This window comes from Trichoderma camerunense (genome assembly GCF_050948025.1).
Source record: "Trichoderma camerunense strain CBS 138272 chromosome Unknown V8C40scaffold_5, whole genome shotgun sequence".
Lineage (NCBI taxonomy): Eukaryota > Fungi > Ascomycota > Sordariomycetes > Hypocreales > Hypocreaceae > Trichoderma > Trichoderma camerunense.
In genome coordinates, this window is record NW_028145365.1 from 1,681,640 (window position 1) to 1,699,409 (window position 17,770).

Sequence of the window (17,770 nt, forward strand, 5' to 3'; positions counted from 1 at the left end):
ATCGGACGTCTCAATTGGTTGTATGTAAATTGGGTTCGCTGCCGGCCAGGGGAAGCTTTCGATCAATCGACCAATTTTCTCTCCACATCTTCTTGTCGCCGTTTCGTCAAGTCATATACTCAAGGTTTCTCGGTGGAACACCTGGGGTGATTATCGTTTGCAAGAGGATGATGAGCTGGCGTATATTCACCGAAATTGATGGCATTGCGGTGGCAACCCGCATCCGCTTTGACCTTGTCTCATCACTCTGGACATTTAGCGAGAAGACTCTCTCTGGCTCTGGCCAGAACCAGTATCTCGAGGACGGTTGAGGCGATCAATCATCGTTTTGTCAATGTCGTTCTTCTCCACGAGATTGCTGAGGCTCATGATGGAGGTCGATTGCTGCGACTGGCCGGCTGAAGGGCCCGAGCGTGCGGGTGTCGAGGAGCCGCTCGATCCGTTCTGCTGCGTGACAGGCGAACGACCATCGGCATTGCCAACACTAGCGGGATGGGGTAGCGCTGGGTTTCGGGGGCTGTGTCTCGCTGGGCCTGCGTAACGCGAATAGCTCAAGCTTCCGGGGCTGCTGTTGTTAGAGAGCTCGGCGGGTGATCTTCTTCGATGATCATCTTCCGCCACGCCAGCTCGAGGAGGAGGTAGCCTGTACGCATCTTCCGGATCTGGCGACGACCTTCGACGTCTTCTTCCAGTCAATTGGTCATCCCCTCTCAAATCTCCATAGGACGAATATGAGTCTGTAGGAGACTGGGCCTGCGGATGGTAATAAGCCCCAGGGGGTGGGTGTGGCGGACCTGCCGTCGGAGGATAAGGATGAGACGGGTGAGGCGGGTGATGGGGCGGGTGAGAGTGAGGGTGAGGAACGGCGCTGGGAGCCAGAGGCTGGCCGTATGCTCCGAATAGCTGCGTCCCCGGTGGTACACCTCCCGGGACGGCCGAGACGGGAATGAACGCTGTTGAGCTAGAAGACGAGACGGGCTGAAAGATACACTCCTGGTTCATCCGAGCACAGTTTTGGCACTTTCCACCGGGGGCGTTCTGATGACCACTGCAGCGAATCTAGGAAGGAGAAGCAGAGGGTTAGCTACTGAAAAGTGAACAGATAGACTGACAATAACAAACACACTAGGATCGATCCACGCTGCGTGACAAACCTTTCGCTTTCGACAGTATCTGCATGCAATGGAAGTGCGCTGTCTAGGAGCTTCCCGTGGGCGCTCCATTCCGGGCTGGCCATAGTCCTGTCCGTAGGCAGGAGGGGGACGCGGGTAATCGTGAGGATAGCCATTATGGTGGCCCTGCGGGAGCCCTCGGTAGTAGTATTCAGAGGCATACTGGTCGTGGTAGGCCGGGTGCGGAGGGGGGCGGCGGTCATCGTAGTAGGCGCCTCGTGGCGGCTCGGGCGGAGGATAGGCAGACCGCATATCTGCCTGCGGTTGCAGAGGAGGGAGGTATGAGGCTGGCTGCTGTTGACTTCCAGGGGGCGGAGGATATCCATTGACGGCATTCGGAGACTCATAACGAGGATCGCTCACGTAGCCTCGGCCAGCTGGCGGCGGGGGGCCGTAGCCGCTGGGCCGAGGGTCGTGGATGGACGGCAAGGTGACGGAGGTTGCCATGGTGGTTCGAGAGTGAGGACTTCTGTCGGTATCCGAGTGAGGTGCGTCTCGAGAAGGGAGGTGGTGGTAGAATTGAGGGGGTGGTTGGTGCTTGATATCCTCTGGCCGGTGCTGCTGAGGATACTCCTGGCGATGTCGATCCTCTGCCATGCTCTGTGGAGATGGATAGGAGAAGGAAGTGGCGGGACAGTGGAGAGTGTGCCGCCGATTATTAAGTGAGTCGAGTGATTCCAGAACCTCCAACCAATTCCCAATTGTTGGTGAGGAAGCGAAGGGGCATCTGGCGGGCCCGGATTGTTGAAACAAGGCACTGAGAAACAGAGTATTTTCAGTTTCGGATACGACCTCGAGGTTCCTGGCAAAAAGGAGGTGGTCTGGGCCGTGACGAGCTGAGGGATGAAGCAGAAAAGTTTGTCGAGAGAGAAAAAAGTAAGAGAAGAAAGCAATTAGAAAGTGAAATAGATTAAAAAGCCAACAGCTTTGCCAGGGATAGAAAAGTAAATCAAGGCACTCGTGGTCAGCCTGTTACTTTTGAGGCTGGAGTGTAGGTGTGTGTGTGCTTTGGTTGACCACAGACAGAAAGATGTGGTGGCAGCGGTTGGAGGTGGCTGCAGTGGCTATATGTGCAAAGACGCAGGTGCCCCCCCAGAGAAACGCCACGCTAGAAGCGAAGACGGAGAGGCCAGAGAAGACGAGACACGCAGCAAACGGGACTAGCTGAAGACGAGAGCCAGGGCGTGCCGAGTTGTCTCTCGGTAGCTGGGTTGATGGGTTCAAGAGGACAAGGAGAGAGAGGGTCTCCGGTGTGGCAGAAAGGAGAGGAGGGAAGAAGGGGGAAAGAAAGGAATCAACAGGAAAGGCAAAGGGAAAGGGAAGAAAAGGCACTTGCGTTGGCTGACCCAAAGTGACTTTTCCCAGCAGGCTCAAGGTGGAAAAAAGAAGGGTTTTTGGTGGGGTGCGAGAGTGAAGGAGGGGGAACGAGATAAAAGAGGACGCAGGAAAAAGACGAGACGGCGGCGAGCGGGAATGTAAAGGCGGGCGGATGGCCCGGTGTCGTGCCGTTCCCAGCGCTGTGGCCCAGCTAAGGCAGGGCAAGACGCTAATGCTAGGGGCTAGTGGGTGCCCTTTCTAGCGCTGGTGGTAGTGCGAGAAACGGGGGATTAGGGAGTGCCGCAGAGCAGCAAGTGGGAGTGCCGCCAGGTGCTGCTTTTGCAGTGGAGGTAGCAGTACGAGTCTCAACCGCGTGGTGCTAAAGCTGCCAGTCTCCCAAGGCCACAGGTAGTGGCTCTGGTAGTGGCACTGGCAGTGGCACCCCTAGTGTGCAAAGTTAGGTACCCAGGCGTAGGGGGGCGTTCGATTCGCTTTGCGCCGTCCTCGTACCCTGTGCGCAAACTCAGCTGCACACACACCACCTGGTGCGTAAGAAATGCCAGCCCTGGAGGTCTGATTCGAGGTGTTGGTTGCGTTGGACCGCGCCAAGTAGGTATGCGTATGCCCAGAGCACCTGCGATGCGTGCCGGAGGTGAATCCGGATTGTGATGTGTTTCTTTCTTTATCTGCTTTGTTTGTCTGTTGTTTCGTTTCTTCGTCACCAAGAGAAGCAAAAGTAGATGCCGAGTCGCCCTGTCTGACACCGTTCTGGCTGGCTCCTTGGGTGTTGTGGGCGTCTTCTATACGAAGATGTGTTTTGAAACAAGATGCAGCTAGCTACGGCTGCCAGCGGGAGTATGAAAAAAGGGAGCGATGCAACAATTGCTCGGCTTCAGCAGCACTAACTTGACCCTTGCTTAGCTCTACAGCAAACCAAGCTTCCTCGTCGTCTTGTCTCTGCCGTCATCGGCGCTTTCGCCAAACGGAGAATTGCGAATATCTCGGTGCAAGTCGTATGTACCTATACCATGTATATACGAAGTATACTCGAAGCGCTCAGGCAAGTGCCAAGTGTGTCTTGAAAGTTTGGCTGGCGGATACTTCAACTGAGACCTGGGGCAATGCATGTGTTAGACTCTTCTTCATTCATCCTCTCTATGCTGCTTTGTCAAGGTGGAACATGTCGGTCCGTGTGTGTGTGTGCGAAAGCGGGACAGTGCCTCTCTTCCAAGACAAAGAGCTCCGTCTGCCACGACGTGGCGTCATCTGAAAACCAGACAAAAAAAGAAAAGGAAAAAAAAAAGAGGGTCGAGACGGGCTACAGAAGCAAGAAGCAAGAAAGGGGACCGAGTGGTCTGGAAGGCTCGCAATGAAAATAGATCAAACAGACTGCTGGAAGGACGAGACAGGGAGAAGCCCAGCATCTTGCAGAAGCCATTGCCATGGATATGCCCAGAAACTAGGTGGCGTAATGCATGCTAGACGCTGCTGTTGGCACCGCGACCAACCGCCGCCAGGGAGTGCAGCAGCAGCCAGTCTCTTACTGTGCTCCATTACTCCAGGCTTCGGCCACGTATGAAGGGCTCCGTAGCCATGAAGCTGCATGGCTTCGCATCGTTTCATGCAGTGTCCCTTCTCAAGTTGCCGCACCACTCAGACGTAGACGGGGAAGAGGAAGGACGGCAAAGGCATGCGTTTTTGTATGTGCGCATACTTACGCAGCATTGCATGTCTGCACGCTCGCATACTCCATCCTTCTATTCCATCCAGTCATCGTTTTGCAGCCTGTCACGGCTGGGCAACAAGTGCAGATGCCTTGGTGCCCACATATAGGCACACACACGTCAAAGCAGACGAATCATTTGTACAGAGTCGGGGGAAGGCATTGGAAAGATGAGATAGGAAGGAGACCGCACAGAAGTAGTTTGCAAACGAGACCTCACAAAAGTACATACCGAGTTCAATATGACGGCAATTGACGGATGCCAGTCAGGCTCTTCTATCAGGGAACAAGGCCAGGCGAGAATATTTCATGCAACCGCGGCCGGCCGACAAACCAGACGTCGGCTGCAAAGAGAGAGAGAGCGGCCGTATTCGTTGGTTCTCAAATGGCTTTGACAGCCGATTCTTTGCTCTGTCGCCGTCTCTGCGGAGCTGTGTGTGGATGGCTTATACGCTTCGTCGGGAATGGTGAGGCGAAGTCGAGGGAAGAGCAAGATCACCACGTTTCAAGAGCCTCTCTGATGGCGAAGAAGAGGAAAAGAGAGAGTGAAATGAAGATGGAAGTGTTTGAGAAGGATGAAAAGTTTGGGATGTCGTTGAGGGCAATGAGTAGAGAAATATTTGGGCAAGTACGGCCACTACTGCCAAGGTATACAAAGTAGTTCTACAAAAATGCACGCTCGGCTGCTGTTGGTAGAGGCGGTCTCTGTACTACCTCTCTCAGTGCCGGTACCTCTTTTACTTGGCTGCGTACCATGTACCAATTGAACCTTGGCTGTGGGAGACCGCATTCAATATTGCGCGAGCTGGTACCTATTTGAGCAGAAAAAACATAATAGGGGTTATACTCGAAATAGTACCAAACTTTTGCTCTTGTACTGATGGACGGCACAGACTTACTTGGCCCGACTTGCTCAAATGAAGCCTCAAAAAACCACCACGAGAAAACTATTCAGAATGCGTGCGGTTCCAGCCAATACAGTGCGTGCGCCGCCAGTGGCGTGTGTCCAGCGAAGTCACCGAGGCGTGCGGTTCCCATCGGGTGCGGGTACCTCCCTGGGCATGCGTCTGTGCTGCGGAAACCAGGTACTCCCTACAGCCACCATGGCTTCGGGCATTGTGTCTTCTCCAGGGCGCAAGGGCTGGCAAAAGGGTAGATCCTTGCTAGTGCCCAGAATCCAGCGTCACTAGCAGCCGTAGTCGCCGTCGCTGTGCGCTTGGTCGTGGTACGAGTGCCATGTACGAGTACAATGGTTGATGCGTTTGGCGCGGGTTGGCGTGTGGGTAACACAAGAAGCAAGGCTCTTTGCTGCGAGAGAACCTTGTCCTGGCTCAGCTCAAAGTACCACTTCGCAACGTGGACCGTCATAGCGCTTGAGTGACGAACGAGCGAGAACACTGAGGCCGTACCCGCTAAAAGCTGTCAGATAAGACGGGGTCTGTCTCACCCGAAAAGAAGGGCAATAGGAGTACGGAGTATCTCCGTAGAGGAGGAAAACTGACGAGATCCAAGACAAAAAGCACCGCTTTGGTGGGGGTTTGAGACATGCTCCTAACCAAATAGCCGGGAGAGACATGGCGACGTCAACAGTTGACAGGAATGCGTCGGTGCCAAGTCGTCCGCCCGCCCGCCCATCCGCTCCCTTCAACTCACAGGTCAACTATCACCAGACGATCAATGGGATTCACGATCCAGCCGCTACCCAGGGTGCCAAACCCCCACCAAAAAGGGGGTAGTCTAGTCGCCTTGTATTGATATCGTACAAGAACTGGTGAGCTGCAGGGAGTTTTGGCTTGGCCCATCAGGCGAGCGCCTCGGGGCGCCGTGCTATCAATACAAGCACTCCGGCTAGAAACTAGTTAGTATAAGCAACTGAACCTAGTTGAGGCCACTAGACAAGCTGTTGTCTGGGGTCCCGCGCCGCGCCCGTTCTTCCCGCTATGGGCTGCGGGCTGCAGGTTACAAGGACGGCCGCAGCATGCACAGGCTGCGTGCCTTTGCTTTCGTGTTTGCGTTTGCGTTTGCCTCGTCTCTGGCCTCTGTATCCGAGGTTGCCTTTTCGTGACCCTTCAAACTGAGCTCGGGGGCAGAGCACCCCTTTGTTTCACTGCTTGGCAGGCTAGTATGCCGGCTCAATCTCTTCTCCCCCTTGTATCACTGGCCCAAGTAGTATACTTCACCATTGGCACATGCCTCTCTGCTTTACGTGTATACTCGTGTTTGTAGACCGAGGTGGTCATTTCCCGACCGCCTCCTGGCAAGGTACCAGAACCATAGGCGGGAGGAACAGCAGTTCAATGCGGTCCCTGTAGATGTGACCATGCCCAACCCGGTAGGTAAGAGCAGCACCCCGTAGTCGTGAACCGGAATCAGCTCCGTGTGCGTTTGAAGAATCTTGAATCTCATCTGATCAAGGCACGCGAAGCAGCGGATTCTGCGTTCTCCCGTAACTAATGCCCCACCGATTGCTTCCACAATCGAACAATGGATTGAAAACCACTAATCGTAGTAGCCAGGCAATTTCAACCGGTGCTTGTACGATAGGGTCCTTAGGGCCTTGGGCTTTGTTCAGGCCAGAAATGAGATATTTGCGTCAACCAGTCGCTCTCGCCCTCGAGGCACAGCCATTGTCTGTTTTTCAGAGCAAATGACGTCGATAGTGCGCCCTCTCGTGGTTGTTGGCTGTGGCAATGGACTTTGTCCGTACCTCATCTCGATCCGGCCCGAACAAGCCGGCGCTGGATCTCGTTTCGGTCCGCCCTGCTTTCGCTTTGAGGGAAATCCGGTGTTCACCTGTTGACAAAAAAGCATCCAGCTCTCCAGCTTCCCTCTCCCTCGAGCCGCCCTGTCCATCAGTCGGCCGACGTGGAAGGCTCCACATCCAGCCCCAAGCCGAGCCACCTGATCTCTCTTATTCAGCCTTGTCCTCGGTTGTAGTACAAGTACCCATACGAAAGCACCCGCAACTAGCCTTCAGCTCAGACCTGTTTCTGTTGTTGGCCCAGATGTCCGGGCTGGTCCCACCCCAGAGGTTTGGTCCGCGTACCCAGCGGCACATACAGACGAGCTACGTCAAGATCAGGATAAGCAAAACACTGAACTAAAGCTTCCGGCGTGTCTGAATGCTGAAAGTGCCATACTTCGCTGAGGGCCCAGCAGTCAACCCCATACTGTATACACTCGTGTACTGTAAGTATGGCGTGTGCTCTGTGAGAACTTGTAAAGGTGATCGGTGATTGAGCCTCGATTCAATCTAATTAAACAATTCCCCTAAATCGGCGGTTCGCTCCGCTTTGGCACTAGCCAGGAGGTTGGGCTCTCTTCAGTCTTGCCCCCGGCTCGTGCCCGTTTCCACGATAGGCAGCACCTCGGCTGTCTGTCAATGCAGGGGCAGTACGAGTATTCGGTGTTAGCATTAGCATTGGTGACAGTGATCTGACAAGAAGAAGCGACAAGGACAGTTCGCACATAACATCATTCGCGAAGTAATCATCATCACCTTCGAGCAGTGTCAAGTAGAGGCTGATCCATGACTTTAGCCAATGGAGTACCAAGTGCTTCGTACGTACAAACCAATGCACACCCTGTACTCTGTGTGCAAAAGAGCTTACTCGACCGTCTTTAAGCGAATACCCGTTCGTTGCACGGCCAGTTCCCAGTAGCTATACAGGCCCGTTTGCAAACTGTTTTAGTTTAATTAGATCAGCCTCTGAGTAACGAATATCAGAAAGGGAGCAAGATGAATAAGTGAAATTATGAGAAAGAAGAGTGAGAAATGATAGACTCACGCCCTCGTGCCAAGTCTGTTAACGGGTGTGCAATCCTGCCATAGTATCTGCTTAACAGACACAATAGAGAGAATGAGGGGGATGATCAGGGAGAGAGAGACATGCTTTGTTCGATTGGTTCATATGGCATTGAACATTGGAGACGTCGACGCAAGGGATAAATGTTCCACTTCAGCTGCTACGTACTGTGCTCTGTAAGTAGGTAGAGGTTAGCAAGACGAGAACGAAGCACCGGGTAGTAGGGTTACGTACCTCGTAATTTGTACAATTAGCATATGTGCCACTTCTATTCCGTATTTCATTAGCAAAAGATCCCGTCGTTCTATGCTATGGAAGCATGGCGCACATTGGTAAAAAGTCTCAGCCGCGGCAGAGCACCTCACACGGAACAAAGCTAACAAGCGTGATCCTTGGGCGCGGGAGCGCCCTCTCTCCCGGCCGCCAGGCTTTCGGCATCGCTAAGGGTGACTGTGGTCCGAGCATAGAGATCTGCCTGTAATCTGGTAGATAAGCCGGGGGGACTTGTCAGAAGCTCCTAGTCCAAGTTCGCTGGGCCGAGTGCCGTATCATCGTGGCGTGAGCCCCCTACCTCTCTCCATATTAGAGCCTCATCTTCTCGCTCCTCCTTGTCACGATCCATAAATGGCAATCGTATTTCCGCGTTTACTACACCTCAATTGTTTAATAACCTGTCATGCCGTGAGCAAGCCACCAAATGCATACTGGGATCTAGAGGGAGGCCAGCAAGCCACTTCACTCGTCCATGTAAGTCTCTAGACAGGCCCAGCCCGCTAAAAAAAAAAAAAAGCGCCGTCGCATGGTTAGCCGACAACACGGCAGATATCCATTGCTAGGCGCCCCTCCCATTTCTCCCTTCGAGTCCTACTGTTCGTCTCAATTGCCATTGATCCCGGCTCGCAAATTGAGCATGAGCGCCGAGTCCCTGCAAGAGACAGTCTCGAGACACCTGCAAAGGCAACCCAATGTGGACAAGTTGCGCCATCTGTAAATCGCCATAGGTCCTCCCGTGCATAGGGTCGCAGTAGCACTCCGTCCAAGTACATCTTAGCCAGCCTGCATTGATGTGGTTTTTTCGTCTTGGTCGCTCTGGTTGCTATCCACAGTATTTCAACGATTGGTACGAGTGTGTACAGATGGAGTCCGGCCAGATGGCCCACCTTCCCTCATTGTGATGCTCCATCGTGTGTGGCATGCTGGGCCCTCTCTCTGGGTGGTATCCAAGAGACTGATGTCGAGGAGGACAGACAAAGACATGCCGCGTGCGACCCATACACGGACCAGCCCAGAGGGTGTGCGGGAGATGTTGCTAACCCGCCGATTCTCTCATCCTCCAACCTTCATATCAGGCAGAAGGTTACACACGATGGTTCTCTTTCACCAAAAGGGGAAATGAGGGGCTCTCTTTTGGACACCAAGTCTGTATCCTTGCAGCCCCTTCATCCTGCGTGAGTAGTGTACCTTCGGATGTCGCAGAACGCTGCCGTGATACTGTTTGCTTACCTCGCCTTACTACGCACAGCCTAAGGAACCCAAATCCGGCCGGAGATGCGTCTGCCTGCAGCCTCTTTGTCTGTGTAAACAGGTACACCACAGTCAACTCCCTACAGGTACCCAGTAATAGCTGCAGCATGTCGTCCGTACAGGTACATGCGTCCAATCCAACCACACTTGTAGGTAGCCATGCATGCTGAGGCATTTGTCCGTGCGCCGGATGGCTATTCGCACATGCGAGCCATCATACACACCTTAAGGAGCGGTACAAGTATGTACCAAGGCTATTGTCGGTCTGCACTTGCTGGGATGGCGAATATGCGCTGGAAGGGGAAAGAAAGTCACAGACACAGCGAGGAACCCCTCAATCCTATTGTTTCCACATGGGCCAATGAAGTAGACCTGCCTTCTTTGCTTTCATGCGGCCGCCATCATTGGCCTCGGTAAGAATAGAATGTGCCATCAAAGAGGCGTGTCCAGCCTAGCTCCGGGACAGGTCTGATGGCCTATCATTCTCATACACCCAATGACGACAGTTGGCTGTCACTTGAATCATGGCAGAAATGATGGAAGAGCGGGCGTAGTGCGAGATCTGACATGTCAGCTAGTCTTGTGAGCAAAACCACGGTGAGACTTGGCGACTAGAGTTCGTAGAGTTTGATATGGCGTTGGCTACCCTGCAGTATGAGGTTGCCCTAGTAGACTTTTTCCGTTTAGTCTTCGCCTCCTTTTGTTCCACGATAAGAGCAAACAGAGTGCTCTGTACTTTATGATATGGCATATTTTGCGTTGGTGGTATGAGTAAGCCCAGCAAGGGAGTGCGATGCTACTAAAAACGTAGTGCCCTAGTCGTTAGTCTGGAACGATCGTGATCCATTCCACATCGTCCCGCACCACCTATCCATGGACCTGTCCAAAGTGAAGTGACACAAGTCTAGCTGCCAGCTAGTCAGACGCAAGTCCGCTGTTCAGACCAAATGACTTGAGTGCTGTCTCCCCAATGAAGCGGGTAGATATACTCCGCTTTAGTCGTACATCATCTCATGTCACTGCGCAACGCTTGGCAATTTTGAGCGACACGCACGGGAGCTCAGACGACGATGCGTACGAGTACTGTTATGCTCGTGCCGCGCCATCATCCGAAAGAGAGCCTCATCAAAGAGCTACTCGAAAATCTTGGTGCTAGCCAAGAGTAGCATTGCTCCATACTATGCGGGAGAGGGCGGCACAAGAGGAATCGTACTGAGGCTGATGGGAATCTTAATGCTGCTGATGCGCAACCTTGTCACCATGCAGCCCGTCGATTCCCGTCCCAATTTAACGTTGCACAACTCTCCGCAAGGCAACACCACATCCGTTTGCTGATGAACCTGGGAAATAAACCGTGTTCCAGTAAGTTTCCTTCTTGAAGAATTGGCCGTTTCCTCTCCTTCTCCCTTTGCCAGTGTAGTCGTACAACCTCAGTGCCCATCGCCACTCACCGCATGTGATGAGTTGTCGCTCAATGTCGCTGCATTCTTCCTTTGCAGATGCACCCCCTCCTCCGCCTCATCGCACCCACTCAACCTTGCGTAAACACATTTGATTGACTGTCTGCATTGTGACAGTGACAAGTCTGACCTGCCTGCAACTGGTGCTGTTATACAAATCAAGGGAACGCGGCCTTCCGCATGCCCCATACAATCAGCCCATCGGTAAAACATGTACTGTCTTAGAGTGCCTAAGGGGCCGGCAAATCGTGCATCAGTCAATGCTCAATTCACCACATGGCTGCGAAGCACCAGCGGCAGTGTCTTCAACTCCGTATAAACCCAATCGACGGGGGCCGGCCATCCAGAAACTGAAGACACTTTGGCCGAGTGGTTAAGGCGATGCCCTGCTATCCCCACGAGATAACTTCAGGCATTGTGTTCGCACGCGCAGGTTCGAATCCTGCAGGTGTCGATGTCCCCTTTTTGCTTCGTATTCTCCCTGCATTTCTTCCTCTTTCCACTCATTCTTTGCTATGCGTACAGGTTCCCCATAAATGCACGTACGGCCAAAGTGACTGTGACCGCCTCTCCGTTGTTCACATGCATGGAGCCTGAGGCCTGAAACATCCGATCGATAAATGTTGAGCGGGCCTTGGCACTGCGACTTTGCAGAAGCCCCAATACTCCGGTTATTCTCAAAACCTTGATGACGTCCATTGGGCGATGCATAAGAGGATCTCGCTATCCATTGCGCAAAAAGTGCAGAACTAGTGTCATGTATGTGGTGTTGTGGCAATGGCCAACCGTTCGACACATTGTCCGCCTGCCTCTTATCTCGGGTCTCGAACGAGCTTTGCAGATCCCTAGAGCCGTTACCCCTCTTTGATTCATCCTTCGTTGCTGTGCCTTGTATGTATCAATCACCCTTCTTCTAAGCTGGGAGAAAAAAGGTCGGGCTGGACAACTTGGCCGACGACCCTGCTGCATCCAGCATATATCCAATCTGAACCCTGCTTGCTTCCGCACGCCGTCCTCGTGATGGAGATGTTTGGCTAAAACGTTGCACCATTCCATAGACCCTCAGCGTCTGCGGCTAGCTTTAACCTGGTTCATAATGGCCGAAATCCCTGGGGACTTCACGCCTACCAGCTGGTAGAAGCACCGCCAGTGTGGCCGGCCTAGCCATGTCTGGTCCTGACTACCATGTTCCCCCACCACACGCCGATGCAGGTGTCGTGGCATCGTCAACCATGCATAGCGGTTCAACCCGCAGCTCCCCCAGAGAGCTCCGTAGATAGCGTCAGCTTCTTGGAGGGCGCCACCCTTGGCCGTTGCCCCACCGTGCCACAGGCCTGCTCAAATGGACTTGGCTGATTTGGTTGAGGTTACGAGCCGCGCTGACTTTGTCTTGACGAGCCTGAGAATTCCTCCATGATGATGACCTGAAAAGCTCGTGGACAGTCGCGCCAGAGGACTTGAAAGAAGCAGATGATATGGTTCAAGCACTTGCAAGTAGAGCATTAAATCACGTTTGATACACATGTCTCAGTTGTATTTGCGCTGACTCTCCCGCAACATCAATGGCATTATCCGGCTGCGGTCCATTCAAGTCCAATGACACAGATGTTGTGATAATCAATTAGTCACTGGATCTCTGATGGCAGAACGTTAAAACGGTTGAGGAGATGAGCCGACATCCAGGATCCCAGTCAAGACTGACTGCAAGGCATGGCCCCGAAGCGTCAAGATCTGCGCCTTTACGACCATGATCGTGTTGAAGCTTCCGTATGGTGGAACTTTTAGGAGGTTTTCATGGTTTGTGTTGTGAGCAAGTTGCAGGAGCCTGATGCATCGACATCTCTGCGATTGCTGCTGGAAGATCCCCTTGGATGTCCGGCCATTGGAGCCCGTTCCCGAGATATTTCCAAGACGCAAGTAGCCATTTCCCTCTTTGAGTTCGTCCTCCTCTAAAAGAGGTGAGACGCCAGGTACATCTTTTGCTCCACGCTTTGCATCCTGGCAGTAGCCGGCCCAGGCAATAGCCGATTTGTGTATGCATAAGATTTCGGTAATTGCGAATGATCAACACCCTTCATATCCTTTTATATGATACTTCTCTGCCCTGGCTGGTCTTGTTTCTCACCAATGATGTTTGCAATCTCAAATTCGAGTACAGCGCTGAGATGACGAAGGAAGTACCTAGTAGCGAATCTGCTCCCCATTCGTAGCATGGCCGCCGTCGCCATATTCGTACGAGTACTTGTACGAGCAGAGCCGACTTGACCACAATAGTGGAGTATCACAGTGGTGGCTCCCGAGTATCTGGAAACGCACCGAAGCTTGGCCGCTACAAGCGGCAAGCTATCTGCCTAATAAAAATTGCGTTGTCCAATCAGTGGTTGACTTGGACATAGGTTCGCTGGAGGTACCAAGAATGGAGTACGAGTTTCCATCCTAGTCGTCACCGAGGTGCAGGGGAGGGGTGCAAGCAGGGCGTGCCAGCCACTCAATTACACCAGCGCTGGTATGAGTAGTACTCGTACATGTAAGTGCGCATACGGAGTACCTGGACGTAGCTGCCAGCCGTATTGCAGGGACTTGTATGCATGACAATTCCTTGAGCGCGTGCCAATGGTTTCTATGCGGTATCCATCTGTGGTGGTCTCGGCGTGGCAACGAGGGTGAGTTAGATGAGCAAATGGAGATGCGGGCGGCCGGTTGACTGGACACCGCTGCCGCCTCAGAGACGGCCGCTTGGAAAGATTGTATTGATGTGGCGTCCAAGTACTACGAGTAGTAGGACAAGCAGATGATAGAATGTTTGTTCGAGAAGAATCGAGCAACGCCGGCGACCAGCATCTGCTGAAGCAAGCCTTGTGTTCTTGTTGTTGGGTAAAGGCAGCCTTGGATACGGAGAATACCTCCCCTACTTCGTAGGGCTCGCAGCAGGAGGACGGATATGGCTAATGGCCTGGGCCGCCCGCCACAAGGCTCCTCCCGTCCTCGCCGGATCTTTCTTAGTTGAGCTGCATAATTATACCCGCCCCCTAACCTGTGTACCCCCTTTCGGCCCGCAGAAATTCATGAAATGGCACACAATTCAGCGGCGAGTTGATGCGAGGTGATTGACACTGCGCCACGAATAGGCCGCCACGTAGTAGGAGCATGCAGCTGTATGTATATTGATCCATATGGATAGGGATTCAAGCAGCCGTTCGTTAGCCAGCACCTCGAACAAGCGTGCGAGCACCTTTGCGTCCACGGGTGGGTTTCCAGCTAGCACCAGGTGGGATTAGGCCTGGATGAGACTGATGAACGGTCTTGGGCAGCGAGTAAATTCCCCTGTTCGTTGATGACCATCGCTACAACCCAAGTCGTCGTTTGTCAGCCCAATATTTTCCATGCATCTCGCTGTTTCCGTCCGCTCAAAAGGTCCATGGGATGCGGCTAGCATTCGGCTACTGTGAGTGTGTGAGGTCGCGCTTGTGTAGCACTGTCGAGGGATGGCGCCTGTTTGCCTCTACAGGGATCCTGGACGCGAGCATGTACGAGTATGTATACAAGAGACCCACAGAAGCGCAGCACCGTCGGAGTTACTTCGTACGTGCCAAGTGTGTATGTACCAAGCACGAAGTAGGGAAAAGAAGTGCAATGTCAATGAGAGGTCCAGAGAAACTGGGTTATAGCGACGCCTGCATTGGAATGCCGGTAGATGGTGAAAACGCTTGCTGAGGACTGCATCATGGCTCAGTTATCCAGACAGAAGTGTATAGCCACCCCTAGCATTGGGTAGTAGCACGGCAGCCCACTTGCAACATGACGAGTCTAGATTCTTGCGAGAATTGGTGGTACCTGGCCTGTTCATCTCTTCTTCTCGATTCCATATCATTATGTGGTAGTAGTATTGTGCAGCCTGTTGGTTCCATCCCGTGGGCAGAATACCTGCCAACTTGTAGATGTCTTGTAGTCTTAGTATTGTTGTTGGGCTTGTATGAGGCTTTAGGCTAGGGTACTCAATTTGAAACGTGGTTTACCAGTCAATGTGAATTGATGCCCAAAGTCTTTCAAATGGCCGGGCGAAAAGGGGAAGGGGAAGGAGATTGTCCAAGACAGAGATCGGAGGTGATGCAACCCTCAACTGCGTCCGGGAATCAAGAGTAAGACAAGCACCAAGTACAACTGTCATGGGCCCTTGGTGGGAGTTGCTACTCTAGTAGACCATTGCATGAGTTAGTTGCCAGCCTGGGTGTGAATAGTTGTTGAGTACAGAGGGGAGGGTATCAACTAAAGAGAGGGCTAACAAACCTGGCTCAGAGCCTCGGCCACGATCCAGAGGCCACTCTCTCTAGCCGATTGAGTTTTGACAGGGTGAACTGCCAGGTACTTGGGACAAGCTGTTCAGCTTAGCGAGATGATACCTCGTGCTCTGTCTGCTAGGAGATTTGAGCAAAGCCCATGAACACTTGGGGGGCTGTAACTGTAGTGGTGAGTCTACCGACAGGGCGACAAGGTAAAGTAGCACCTACTGGATACCGGTCCCCTGGACTGGCTGACGCCCCTAGAGTTAGGTACCTGCTGTACGGACACTCACCGCGCTGCCCTCAATGCCGATCGTCTCAAAGTAAGGCTGTCTGAGCTGCCTGGAGCGTAATCGGTGATTACGGAAAGCTATACGAGATTGCGGCCGAACGAATTCACTGCACCCTCGTTAGCTGCGATCGAATACTTGTACACTGCTGTGTAGCTAGAATCAGGCCATCTGAATCCTGTAGGCCATGCAAGGGAGTGGGACAACTGCTAAATCACTTACCTACTACCTACCTGTAGTTAGGTGGTAGTAGCTCAGCGGCGCCCCTGAGCGAATCGCCATGTTGCCTTCAGCGCCTCAGAAGAGCCGGTGGCGCCTCAGGGTCCAAGTCACGCTGCATCAATCGTCGATGGGCATCGAAATGGTGAGGCTGGCCGTACTGTGCAAAATTGGCATCTCGGAATCATGGTTGTAGGATGAAAAGTCTGCCTGACGTTGACTTGCCGTTTGGCCAGCTGCAGTCTTTGCGCGCCGCTCTTTCCTCAAGAACCCATTCACTCTAGGTGCCAAAGTCACGAGTTTTACCGACCGCCTTCCTCGCTTCGTATCTTACTTAGCACAAACCCTCCCCTTCCATCAATATTCAGGAATCTAGCATTCTCACGACGATTTGCCATCTCACCGTCTTTTGCACCAGTTCAACCTGAGATTGCTACGTAATTCGTATCCTCGCCTGTCTCATCCAAGTCCAACTCCCCGCTCAAGAACTTCGATGTGAACTAGCGCTTCCTTCAGCTTCCTTTCGGTCGTCATCTAACCAATTCAACTCTTAGCTGTGCATAGTATACCTTCGGGTTGCCTCTATTTACGACCTACAGGTACGGTGGCATGGCAGACTGTAGAGCAAATGTGATTTGTCGTTTGAAATCTGGACTGAAACTAGCTCCCCCCTCTAAGCCAGCCTATGAGTATGGCTAACCTCACACAGGCGATTCCCTACAGAGGAAAGGAAACAACAGTGCATGCAGATCTGACCGTCAGACATCCGGCGCCTTCCTACCTTCGCCGGGCCGGCCGGAAGACATCCGATAAGCGGCGACGCCAGTGCGCTCAGACCGGAATACTCAATCTCACTGGTCACCGGCATACATAGCCTCTCATAGCCTCTGCTCGTTAGCTCTAGCAGGGCGTTTCGGTGTTTGGGTTGTTGCGAGTATTCGTACACAACATATGCCAATTACGAGCACCAAGTGCGTGCACTGCCACTAGGGTGAGAGAAGTGACGGTCAAGTGCGTCGAAAAAAAAACGATTTATCGACGTGTCACTATGTGTGCATTCAAAAGTTGAATGATCGGTCACCCAGAGGCAAATTTGGACGGGGTAAGTTTCGCACCATGAGATCCCGTCGACTTCAAATCGACTGAGCTAAGATGATGGTCCAGAATCAGCTCATCACACTCAGATTTTCTTCTTTGGCACATGACCTCTTTACGAATGGTCACATCAGCACACTGGATGGCTGCGGGATTCGTGTGCCATCAGAGGAGACGAGGCACCTCTTTTCCACCATCATGACTCTGTTTCCGGGTGGTGGGAGGGGTGCATGGATTGGGTTTGTGTCAGCGGACCCGTGGCTAGCCGGAGGAATTTGGGCGACTATGACAGCATTCTCCGTGTCATTAATCATACACCATGTTCAAGCACACAAAGGCGATGCTAAAGATGGTGTGCAAAGCCGACTCAGCTGGGAGGTCCCTGATTGGTGTGCATCGAGGCCACCCCAAGACATGGCCCGGTCCGCCCAATGGCACACGTCGCCCGACCGTCACGTGAACAGGATCTCATGCATGCAACTCGGGTATGCTGCAGCTCTCCCGACGGAAGCCCCAGTTTTCGGCTACCAATTTACCACCAGGCCGCTGGAGACTTGGCCGTCCACAAGGGCCGACTCCGGGACGGACAGAGTCTCAAACAGCCTGGGGATTGGACACTGCAGACGCTGGGCACGTTTTTCTGAGCTGCCCGTGTCTCACCGGGTACCAGGGACATGCCGCCTGCCATCCATTCTGCTGGTAACATTGCACTTGATGTTGGCTGCTCTCCATCGCAGACATTTGCATCCGCTCCCGGTTGAACACTCGAGGGGAAAAAAGGGGGCGCCGATGAACAAAATGGAGGAGCGAAAGGGGGATAGCCAGCGAAGGCTTTGCTGCTGGGCGCTAGGTGCCGTCTTGTTGCTGTGGACTACACAGCAGCT

At 53.0% G+C, this 17,770-nt stretch overlaps 6 protein-coding genes and 1 non-coding gene across 7 annotated transcripts; 3 read left to right on the forward strand and 4 right to left on the reverse strand.

The window, feature by feature from the left end:
- Positions 1-115: 115 nt before the first annotated feature.
- On the reverse strand, positions 116-1,956 carry V8C40DRAFT_180361 (Zn(II)2Cys6 transcription factor domain-containing protein). Its single transcript, XM_083211719.1, has 2 exons — positions 1,155-1,956; positions 116-1,059 (listed from the first exon to the last, which is right to left on the reverse strand). The coding sequence occupies exons 1-2, from the start codon at positions 1,767-1,769 to the stop codon at positions 256-258; spliced, it is 1,419 nt and encodes a 472-aa protein (XP_083075778.1). The 5' UTR covers positions 1,770-1,956; the 3' UTR covers positions 116-255.
- A 5,851-nt stretch (positions 1,957-7,807) lies between these two features.
- V8C40DRAFT_239744 (uncharacterized protein) lies at positions 7,808-8,621 on the forward strand. Its single transcript, XM_083214682.1, has 4 exons — positions 7,808-7,895; positions 8,001-8,192; positions 8,253-8,286; positions 8,347-8,621. The coding sequence occupies exons 2-4, from the start codon at positions 8,073-8,075 to the stop codon at positions 8,352-8,354; spliced, it is 162 nt and encodes a 53-aa protein (XP_083075779.1). The 5' UTR covers positions 7,808-7,895; positions 8,001-8,072; the 3' UTR covers positions 8,355-8,621.
- A 754-nt stretch (positions 8,622-9,375) lies between these two features.
- V8C40DRAFT_273855 (uncharacterized protein) lies at positions 9,376-9,717 on the reverse strand (the record flags this gene model as incomplete). The annotated part of the gene is made up of 1 exon (XM_083220539.1): positions 9,376-9,717. One exon carries the CDS (start codon positions 9,715-9,717, stop codon positions 9,376-9,378), a length of 342 nt encoding a protein of 113 aa, XP_083075780.1.
- A 1,003-nt stretch (positions 9,718-10,720) lies between these two features.
- V8C40DRAFT_273856 (uncharacterized protein) lies at positions 10,721-11,215 on the reverse strand (the record flags this gene model as incomplete). The annotated part of the gene is made up of 2 exons (XM_083220540.1): positions 10,721-10,948; positions 10,994-11,215. The coding sequence occupies 2 exons, from the start codon at positions 11,213-11,215 to the stop codon at positions 10,721-10,723; spliced, it is 450 nt and encodes a 149-aa protein (XP_083075781.1).
- V8C40DRAFT_286154 (uncharacterized protein) lies at positions 10,925-12,170 on the reverse strand (the record flags this gene model as incomplete). Its single annotated transcript, XM_083222491.1, has 3 exons — positions 10,925-11,876; positions 11,909-11,965; positions 12,147-12,170. 3 exons carry the CDS (start codon positions 12,168-12,170, stop codon positions 11,376-11,378), a joined length of 582 nt encoding a protein of 193 aa, XP_083075782.1. The 3' UTR covers positions 10,925-11,375.
- Positions 11,358-11,456, forward strand: V8C40DRAFT_t75. Its single transcript has one exon. It is a non-coding gene; the product is annotated as a tRNA-Ser (tRNA).
- Positions 12,171-17,084: 4,914 nt separating the features above from the next.
- Positions 17,085-17,647, forward strand: V8C40DRAFT_273858 (uncharacterized protein; the record flags this gene model as incomplete). The annotated part of the gene is made up of 3 exons (XM_083220541.1): positions 17,085-17,371; positions 17,429-17,585; positions 17,624-17,647. 3 exons carry the CDS (start codon positions 17,085-17,087, stop codon positions 17,645-17,647), a joined length of 468 nt encoding a protein of 155 aa, XP_083075783.1.
- Positions 17,648-17,770: the final 123 nt, after the last annotated feature.

Bases quoted from the DNA above. Each gene is read 5' to 3' on its own strand.
- V8C40DRAFT_180361 (XM_083211719.1), bottom strand. From the start codon at position 1,769: ATGGCAGAGGATCGACATCGCCAGGAGTATCCTCAGCAGCACCGGCCA. The intron at 1,060-1,154 runs GTTTGTCACGCA...TCTCCTTCCTAG, and splicing joins GATACTGTCGAAAGCGAAAG to ATTCGCTGCAGTGGTCATCA.
- V8C40DRAFT_239744 (XM_083214682.1), top strand. From the start codon at position 8,073: ATGAGGGGGATGATCAGGGAGAGAGAGACATGCTTTGTTCGATTGGTT. The intron at 8,193-8,252 runs CTGTAAGTAGGT...AGGGTTACGTAC, and splicing joins CAGCTGCTACGTACTGTGCT to CTCGTAATTTGTACAATTAG.